The sequence below is a fragment of the Electrona antarctica genome (assembly GCF_951216825.1).
Source record: "Electrona antarctica genome assembly, chromosome: 9".
In the NCBI taxonomy this organism is placed as follows: domain Eukaryota; kingdom Metazoa; phylum Chordata; class Actinopteri; order Myctophiformes; family Myctophidae; genus Electrona; species Electrona antarctica.
Genome location: NC_136790.1, coordinates 57107657 through 57117767, shown reverse-complemented (window position 1 = coordinate 57117767; position 10111 = coordinate 57107657). Strand labels below are relative to the sequence as shown.

The following is a 10111-nucleotide window of genomic DNA, read 5'->3' as shown; positions in this document are numbered from 1 at the left end:
GCTGGGGGTTGTTGGGTTAGCTCTCTGGATGCTGGGGGTTGTTGGGTTAGCTCTCTTAAAGTTTTATTTATAATGTGCTGGCTCCACGTGATGCCTTATGAGGAGTAGAGAGTAGGGAACTACCCTGTGAATTCGGACGCAGCTTATATTTTTTTCCCCCAGTGTGGACACGCTGGTGTCGCTTCAGGTTAGATGACATACTAAAACTCTTGTCACAATGTTTACACTGGAAAGGTTTTTCTCCAGTGTGGACACGCTGGTGTGTTTTAAGGTGAGATAACTGCCTAAAACTCTTGTCACAATGTTCACAGTGGAAAGGTTTTTCCCCAGTGTGGACACGCTGGTGTGTTTTCAGATAATATGAAAGTGTAAAACCCTTGTCACAATGTTTACACTGGAAAGGTTTTTCTCCAGTGTGGACATGCTGGTGTGTTTCCAGACCAGATGAATGTGTAAAACTCTTGTCACAATGTTTACACTGGAAATGTTTTTCTCCAGTGTGGATGAGCTGGTGTCGCTTCAGAGAAGTTGACCATGTGAAACTCTTGTCACAATGTTCACACTGGAAAGGTTTTTCTCCAGTGTGAATACGCTGGTGTCTTTTCAGAAAAGATAACCAAGTGAAACTCTTCTTACAATGTTTACAGTGGAAAGGTTTCTCTCTAGTGTTGATACGCTGGCGTGTCCTCAAGGGACCTGACTCACTGAAACTCTTGTCACGTCGTTGGTCATCACCGTCCTCACTGGTCTCCTCCCAATCATCACTGTCTTCAGTGACGTCAGTGTCAGATTCAAGTTCAACTTCAACTTCAGAGCAGTGGGAAGAGATGTCTTCTTCTTTATCAACATTTCCTTCTTCACCTTTCACTGCATGTAATGTCAACATTGACCCATCAGGCTGCTCTGGTCTTTGAAGTAGATCTTCCTGTTCCTCTTTAAGCTCCTCCTGTTCTTCTTTAAGCTCCTCCTGTTCATCTTTAAGCTCCTCCTGTTCATCTTTAAGCTCCTCCCGTTCCTCTTTAAGCTCCTCCCGTTCGTCTTTAAGCTCATCCTGTTCCTCTTTAATGTGTGGAGTCTCTGGTTCCTCCTGGAGAAGACTGGGGATCCTCTCCTGTTTAATAGAATCCTCCTCTTTACACACAACCATGTGCAGGATGTCTAGGAGCAGAAACATTACATAATAGTTAATCTAGCTAGATTCCTAATATAAACAAAACATCAACTTAATAAAAGAGCATATTTTTGGAAAAGTAACACTTGCGTAGCACTATATACACTTTAAGCAATTAATCTGGTTCGTCCAATGTGATCGTGATGTCCATGTCAAATTAATAGACATACATACATAACATAACAGTAATTCCTACACACTTCCAAGTGCTTACTATCTTTTTAAGATATTTGTGGGGCTTTTTCTTCCTTTATTGATAGATACAAAGTAAATTGACAGGAAACGGGGGGAGAGATGGTCAGCAAGACACACAGCAAAGTTTGTAGGGATCGGGACTCGAACCCGCAACACACTGTCAGCCAAGGTGCCTGAACCGCTAAGCCAGCCTAGGCCCCAAGTGCTTAATATGTTGTTTCAATTGCAGCTCATTTAAGCTTCTTTCCCTGTGAGTCACAAAGAAAAAACCTTTTCGTCTTCACCACTGCCTGCCTGCTCACACACTACGATTTCACGATACATTTAAATCTCTCCCACACAATTATTGTTTATCACGATAATAATGATTATCGTTCCCATCCCTAAAATAAGAGATTTGATGAGTCATAGGAAAGTGTTTGACTTCTAGTTGGTGGAATTGAAAATAAGGCCACAGTTGACCTGTAACATGCTGTTTTTTGGAAGAATACTGAGGTTTCATTGTTGCAACACTTAAAATTATAAAGTAAATTTGAACCCATTCGGTATAAATATTGAGGTATGAAATGTTGTCTAGAAATAAGTCTGTGAATCTGTGTGTCTGTGTGTCCGGGGCTAACCTCACAATTTGCTGTACCGATCAGCACCATAATTCCTAGTGCACGCTGCCAGTAGGCCATGGAAGTATGTTTCAGAATGTCCAGTTTTTTCCCCTGATTATCAAAGTGCAGACTGTAATCTGTCAAATGCTGTGTCATGCACTACAATCTGAAATAGTTTGAGATATGTTTGTTGGAATGTCTTAACCACTAAAACCCTCTAAGTATAGTACACTAACCATCTATACTTGCTCTGTACTTAGTCCGCTCCTTTTTCCCCTCTACGTCAAATCTCTTTGATTGATTGAAACCTTTATTTATTCTCGAAAGAGCAATTGAGGTTCTCCCTCATTTTCAATGCTGCCGAGATTACATACATTATATGAAACAGTTTAAGACATGCAGGTATAAAACACAAATCAAAACTTCATGTAAGGCATAGAGACATTATTATACAGACATTGAGACAAAACACAAGTTAAAAACAGTTACATATTGAGGTAGGGAGGTTCAAAAGCAGGTTATTAAATTGACCATAAGATATTGTGGTATTCATTTTCAATGTTTGTTGTGGTGGGGGCATCGAAGCAAAAAGCAGATTTTCCTAGTTCAGATTGTACGGATGGGACCTCTTGTCACGGTTCAGGACAGGCAGGTGTTGGACCCAAGCGCAGACAAAGGCAGAGGACAGGCAGGTCGAATACAAGGGGTTTTATTAACCAAAACAGGAACATACACTGGAACACGAGGAAAAAAGGAAAAACACTAGGAACATGGAAAATCTTGAGGAGCAAAAAACCACTGACTTACATTTACGAACGAACAAGGGACTAAAAACACAAGGGCATACTTATAGACAAGGGGTAACTAGACACAGGTGAACACCACAGACAATCAACACTGGGATAGGCTGGGGAACTAAGGGGACACAGGTGGAAACACTGGCAATCACAGGACTAGTGAGACAAGACAGGAACAGAACTACAGGGGCAGACAGGAAGGCACAAAACAAGACTACAAAATAACGGTTCACATTGTAAAGCAAAACTGCAACTAAGAAACAAGGAAAATACAATACTTCAAAAACACAGGAACACAACAGAAAGGTAAAACAATAACAAAAACCAGGAACAGGGTATACAAGAAAACATAACACGTCACAGATCGTGACACCTCTAGTGTAAGCCATTCACTTGAACGGGTCTGGCGAGTATTTATTTTCCATTGTAACGTGCAATGTGACGTATGGTGGTAGCTTCCCATCAATGGCTTTAAAGATAAACTGGTGCCATTGCATGGTTCTCCTCTCAGAGAGGGAAGACCAACCTACTTTATCATAAAGGGTGCAATGGTGAGTGCTATAGTTTTCACCTGTAATAAACCTTAGTGCTGAGTGATAAACTGTATCTAGGGGTAGAAGAGTGGTAAGGGCAGCATTTCTATAAATTACATCACCGTAGTCCAGAGCTGACATGAAAACAGCATCAACAACCCTTTTCCTACAGATCATTGGGAAGTTAGCTTTATTTCTGTAGAGAAAACCAATTTTCTGCCTTAAATACATAGCTGGTCTACCAGCTAGAGATCTTGTAGAATAAGGATGCTAGGGTTAAACCTCAAACCTGAAGGAAAAGTCCATAGAATATCTGTGTTATTATTGTAACAGCTCTACAACTGAACAGAGAATAACATGACAAAGTCCATAGAAGATCTGTGTTATTATTGTAACAGCTACAACTGAACAGAGAATAACGTGAAATAAAGTCCATAGAAGATCTGTGTTATTGTAACAGCTACAACTGAACAGAGAATAACGTGAAATAAAGTCCATAGAAGATCTGTGTTATTATTGTAACAGCTACAACTGAACAGAGAATAACGTGAAATAAAGTCCATAGAAGATCTGTGTTATTGTAACAGCTCTACAACTGAACAGAGAATAACATGAAATAAAGTCCATAGAAGATCTGTGTTATTATTGTAACAGCTACAACTGAACAGAGAATAACATAAAGAAAGGGAGAGCACATGAAACGTACCGAGGTGTGGCTGGTCTTCAGGTTCCTGTTTACTATTGACAGCCCTGGCTGAGTCTGGAGAGTTCATCTTCGCCTGCAGTCTGGACTCCACACACTGCTCTGAAATGAAGGAATGGAATGAGGGCTTTAAGCCTGGCTAATATATGTCTTAGTGCAGGGGTGTCCAAACGTTTTTCAAAGGGGGCCATATTAGAAAACATGAAAACATATATGGAGATCTAAGGGTGGCAGCAGGGGGCAGTGTCTTGAGTGTACAGGGTTTGATGAGGGCCCAGGCCGGGTAGGGCCTTCATTTTCAGGCCTGTTGAGAACTCTATTTTTTCCACTCAGAGTGGAATGGACTGACTTGTGCTCTGAACTGATCACTTGAACTCTCTGCACTTTATTTTTATTCACTATTCTTTGCACTGTCTTGTCCTGTTTTGCACTTGTCCTAATGTTGTAACTGCACTCTGCTGTCCACCAAACCAAATTCCTAACATGTCATGGCAATAAAGTCTTCTGATCTGATCTCTGGTTGTTTATGATCACATTTAGAACAAGCCAGCAGATATAAGAGAAACACGATTCATGTTCCATCTCAGCTCCGTTTGGAACCTCTATATCTACGCTGCTACGCTTTAGCTCCGAGATGTGGTTCAGAGGAAAGCTATCCCTGCACTGGTAGAAATGGAGTCTAGCTGTGTCGAGCCCGTCGTCAAGTAGTGGATTAAACCCCTTTCACAGTATTTATTTCAAAAAGTAAAAGGTATCACAACCAAGAATCAGTTGATAAGTTAACATAACATTTTAACATAGGAGCATAACATTTTAACATAGGCATGTAACAAAATCAGGCTTAAATGAAACAATTGTCCAGTCAGCCCCATTTCGCATGCGCAGTACCGCTTCCGTAAGATTGCACCGGGAAAACCGGGACGAAATCGTACTGGCTGACAAACAACCGCTTTGCAAGCGGTTGTTTGATGGCTATGTTAAAATGTTAGGTGCCTATGTTAACTTATCAACTGTATTTTGATTCTGATACCTTTACTTTTTGAAATAAATTAGGCATTAGAGCTATGGACCAGAGCTACGTAGATATAGAGGTTCCAAACGGAGCTATAGTTCCATCTTAAAGATGAGTCAATAAAGACAAAGGGATGAAACACAACGTGAATCAGTTCATCTTACCTGCTGTGTTTCAGTGGTTGAGCTGCTAACAAACGTCCTCCTGCTGCTTAACGACCACACTGTTTTGAAACCACGCGTTTTACTTTTCTTTGTTTGTTAAAGTCTCAACAGTCAGTCAACACACCGCCATGTTGTTTTCACAACTGCATTGTGGGTAACTGTGTTGTCTCCTGACCAGTTTGTGTCTAGACGCCAGTTGGCGTATTGCTGCCCCCTACTGCTGGTCTCGGGTACTGTCCATTGTTTCTATAGGGCCTACCAAAATCTCCCGGAGGGGGCGTCAACATATGTGTCACGTGGTAGCGGCGGCCATTCTCGATGGTACGACGGGTTTGTTTACAGTCAGCGACTATCCGCGTGCGTTCTTTTTTTAAACACCAGAGGGAGTTCAACAAAAGACAAACTTGAAAACTGACATCTCACAATGGTGCAGACATAGGGTGCAGAGTTGCTCAGTATACAAGTGCAACAGCAGGTGGTCAGATCGAGGGAATGGGCCAGAAAACGGACTTGGGTTTTTCTGCTTTCCAGCATGGAGACGGAATCAAGGAACCCAGATGGACCATCTCACAAAGAGACGTAGGATGGCTTGGATCTCGGCTGTACGGCGCAGAGACATAACATTCGACAAAGTATCTAAGCACAAACGTGTTTGTTCACGACATTTTCACAAAGGTAAATTATTACCAAAAACATGAAACTTAAAGTAATTAGTAATGCAAGTAGGGTAGCCCAGCTGTGTTGTAATTTGTTCCACATGCACACGTGTAGTTAAATCTGTGCAGATTGGGAAGGAAACCTCACACTAATGTTTCCAATGGGCTCTAAACTTTTTAGTTAAGTTTATCCTGTTCCCCCAGATGATTGCATGGAGCAAAAGAGGAAAATGTTAACCTATCTAGCATTGCAGATAACAGAACAAAGTTACCTAACTAATTAGCAATGTTGTTGTTTGATGAATTGAACAAGGTGGACCCTCTTGTAAACAAGTGTAATGCTTAATTGGTCGTCCACTCACAGTTAACAGTCTTTGTATTGAGTTTGTGCTTGAAATGTACTGTCATTCTGCAAACTGTTAATAAATATTTCAATCAATGTTCTTCAGGCAAACCAGCCATGGAAATGCTCGAATTAGATCCGGACTGGGCACCTTCACTACACCTGGGGCACACAGAAGTGAAGGCATTATCGAGTGGCCGGCTTGAGCGGAGGAAAAAGAGAGCTGCTGCTGTACTGCAAGTGCATGGGTAAGCAACCTTTAGGCACGGGTGCCAACATTGGCACAGTGAAGGGTGATCACTGGCACAATGGCATTAGTGTGAGAAAGAGGATTTGTCTTTTTAAAATAACATTCAATTAAGCTCTCTCAAATGCATGCAAATCCTGCATAATTCTACAATTATTCAACTGGGGAGGGAGTCTGGAAGATAGGTGCATTCTTTCTAATTGTTTATTGTTTATTTTGATGTGGTGTCATAATTCAACATAATGTTGACACAGCACACTGACTATAAAGAAAATAAAAACATGGCACTTCATGTCAAAGGTTGCCGACCCCAGTACTGAACAACACTGACCCTGCATCAGCACCAGATGTGGAGATGGCTGGCACAGAGGAGGTGGATGATGAAGCTGCACAGGGGCAGCCACAGCAGGTGGATGCTGCTCCCCTACCAGGTCAGACAGGCCTTTTCATAGCCCTATTTGATTACAGATTTTGTGTTGTAAATTGTAACATAATCCTGTATTCCTTTGTTCAATTTCACCGACTTGGTTAAATATAGATTTGTATTTATTTTTGACTCGTTTAGATTTTTCAAATTTGAATTGAAGGGACAGCCCCTTGAGATGCAGCTAGATCTAATTTTCAAGAGGGACCCATAAACAAAATACAAAAAATATATACAGTACACAAATACACAAAACATACAGTACACAGATACAAACGAATATACAAATACATACATATACACACAAATTGCTTGCTCACCCTCTTCCACCTACCACATCATTAGCTGTTACACAATGGATAAAGACGGGCACAGTGCAAATACTTCATGTTAGAAGCATATACACTATTATTGACATTTTCTACTTTTATTGTTGCATTTTGCACTTGACTGTGATTGTCTGTGAAAGGTGTTCTACAAATATACTTTACTTAACTTAACTTACAGGTGTCGTGGCCCCGCTGTGTGCTGAAATTAAACGGCTGTTGGAGGAGAACAAGTCCCTGAAGGAGAAACTATCTCAACTGCAGATCGACAACACTGGAGAAGAGCAAGAATGCCATTTTTGTAGCTGTCGGCGAGATGAAATTAACCGCTTGTTGGAGGAGAACAGGACACTCGCAGAAAGGCTCTCTGAGCGTAATATGGATCACAGGTTCTTTGAAAACGATGACAATAAGGTGAATTTCTATACTGGGCTTGGAAGCTATGTAATGTTGTCAGCTGTGCTGACACACGTGCTTCCCTTGCTACCACAGACCGGCCGAAAACTGTCTCCTTTCCAAATGCTCATGCTAACTCTAATGCGCCTCAGGCCGAATCTCCCAAGACAGCACCTTGCACATCTCTTCAGTGTAGGCGTATCAACTGTGTCCACTGTGTTCTTAGCCACCATATCTGCTATGTACACAAGGCTTGGCTGTTTTGTGAACTGGCCAGACAGACATGCACTGGCCATCACCATGCCTCATCAATTTGTGGAGGCGTTTGGCAAGAAGGTAGCAGTTATTATTGACTGCTTTGAGATCCAGATAGAGAGGCCATCCAACCACAAAGCAAATGCAGAGACATACTCCAATTACAAAAGCCGTAACACCATGAAATACCTCATTGGCATTACACCAAACGGAGCCATTTCTTTTATTTCCAAAGGGTGGGGAGGGCGCACCACTGACAAGAAAGTGACTGAACAATGTGGCATTATTGACAAACTGCTGCCTGGCGATCTGGTGTTGACCGATCGGGGATTTGACATCACAGAAAGTGTTGGTTTTGTGTGTGCAGAGGTCAAAACACCTGCATTCAGGGGACAACGCAGTCAGCTGAGTGCAAGACATGTGGAGGAGACACGACACATAGCTCACCTCAGGGTCCACGTGGAGAGGGTGATTGGAGTGGTACAGAACAAGTACACTATGCTAAGTCACATCATACCAGTGCACTTGATTCTCCCAATTCAGGGGCATGATATAACGGTACTTGATGTGATTGTACATGTGTGCTGTGCTTTGACCAATCTCTCTCCAAGTGTTGTGGTGAAACTGGCTGAAACCAGGGGTCACCAGAGCGGCCTGTTATAGTGCCACCAGGATGCCAACCTTTGAAATACACTTTTTTTTAAATATTACTCCTCCAGATTCTGTCCAAAAATCCCGCAAATTGTTACACACTATCTCTATAGTCATGTGGTCAAGCCGGATCTGTCCGATATTTCATATTACATCCTAATTGGCTAACATTGACTTTCAAAGTTGGCAGAATTGGCCTGTTTTGTTTCGGATGTTATCACCCGATAATCAAGAAAATGTTCGTAATCAGCAAAACGCCTCAAATCATGAACGCAGCGTGCAATTTATGTGAAATCTTTCACAGACTTTCCTACTAGGCTCAGGAATATATCGGCTGGTGGCTTCCCGTCTCACATCTGCAGGGGCAATGCCAGCGAGGAGATGACACTGGCATATTAGCAGTCCAACTAGTAATAGTAGTTCTCAAAAGTTTTATTTGCAAGGACCTTATGGGTCCATCTGGTTCCATTTGAACACTTACCTACATACGTGTTATGGTATTTTAGGGCCATCTCTTTGTTTCTGGTAATATTCATTTAGTATGTCTGGCTTAAATTGAATTTTGGCAAATGTCCACAAGCCTTGGCGATGATTCCTGCGTTAATCTGCATCTGTATGTGCAGCAAGGTATTCTATTCTACCGTTTCTTTCATTAACCATTTTTACTTTGAGTTATATTTAGCTATGTACACTACAGATATCATGCACCAAATTAGCTGATCTACAAGTTCAATACACACCACACTGACTTATAGTGAGCTATATAGTATGTTTTGTATAAAATACACAGGCTATAATTGCTATATGGGAAGAAAAAAAAACATTAAAGCACAACTTGAGCCCAATGGTAATATTATGCCACATATGCACTTATGCCATGTTCTCTGGCATTGAATTGAATACATGGGACCACAATGGAAACAAGTCCTCAGGACTTTTTTTGTGTTATCCTTTTGTCTGACTGTACCATGAGCTGTTTACACATTTTTTACTTAAGTATTCAAAGTTACAATATAAAAACTTTATTAAATTATTTCTACTTTGTTTTTGTGTTGAACTTTGTGTCTGAAATAAACATTGAATCTTGAAATGGTGTCATTCATATCGTGTACCTTCATGATTAAAAACAATGAGCGTTTGTGTACGTTATAACATCGCTAATGCAAAAATAGCCGATCTACAGCGCTTAAGTGTGTCATTCATATGTAGCGTAACATGAGTGGAAATGGAAATGATAGACAATTACTATAGTCCTGAATGCCTTTATTTGTGCAATAACAAAAACTGTCGCAGTGCAGCTCTGCTACAAATGTAAATAAAGTGAAGGCAAAACAGTACTGTACATTGGCAACACTCAAGAAGCTAAAGTGCCTTACTAACATTAAAGTACAGTTGACAATTTAAATGTCAATAAAGTGAAGGCCAGTAGAGGGTATGCACGTGACATCTTCACATACCCGGAAGTTATGTGGGAACACTTTCTGGCCATGACAGCCCAACTATCCAAACAGAAAAGTCAGTGCAATCTGATTGCATTAAACCAGTGGTTTTCAACCTGTGGTCCTTGAGGGGGTTCCAGGTGGTCCCCAGCTAAATGGAGAGTTTGTAATACATTTATAAATCTGTAACTCTTGAG

The 10111-nt window shown here is 41.2% G+C and overlaps 1 protein-coding gene across 1 annotated transcript; it reads right to left on the bottom strand.

Moving 5' to 3' along the window:
- LOC306929101 (uncharacterized protein) lies at nt 1-5296 on the bottom strand. Its single transcript, XM_079509495.1, has 3 exons — nt 5178-5296; nt 4005-4103; nt 1-1158 (listed from the first exon to the last, which is right to left on the bottom strand). Exons 2-3 carry the CDS (start codon nt 4069-4071, stop codon nt 68-70), a joined length of 1158 nt encoding a protein of 385 aa, XP_079365621.1. The 5' UTR covers nt 4072-4103; nt 5178-5296; the 3' UTR covers nt 1-67.
- Between the last annotated feature and the right edge of the window lie 4815 nt (nt 5297-10111).

Bases quoted from the DNA above. Each gene is read 5' to 3' on its own strand.
- LOC306929101 (XM_079509495.1), bottom strand. From the start codon at position 4,071: ATGAACTCTCCAGACTCAGCCAGGGCTGTCAATAGTAAACAGGAACCT. The intron at 1,159-4,004 runs GTACGTTTCATG...TTCTGCTCCTAG, and splicing joins TGAAGACCAGCCACACCTCG to ACATCCTGCACATGGTTGTG.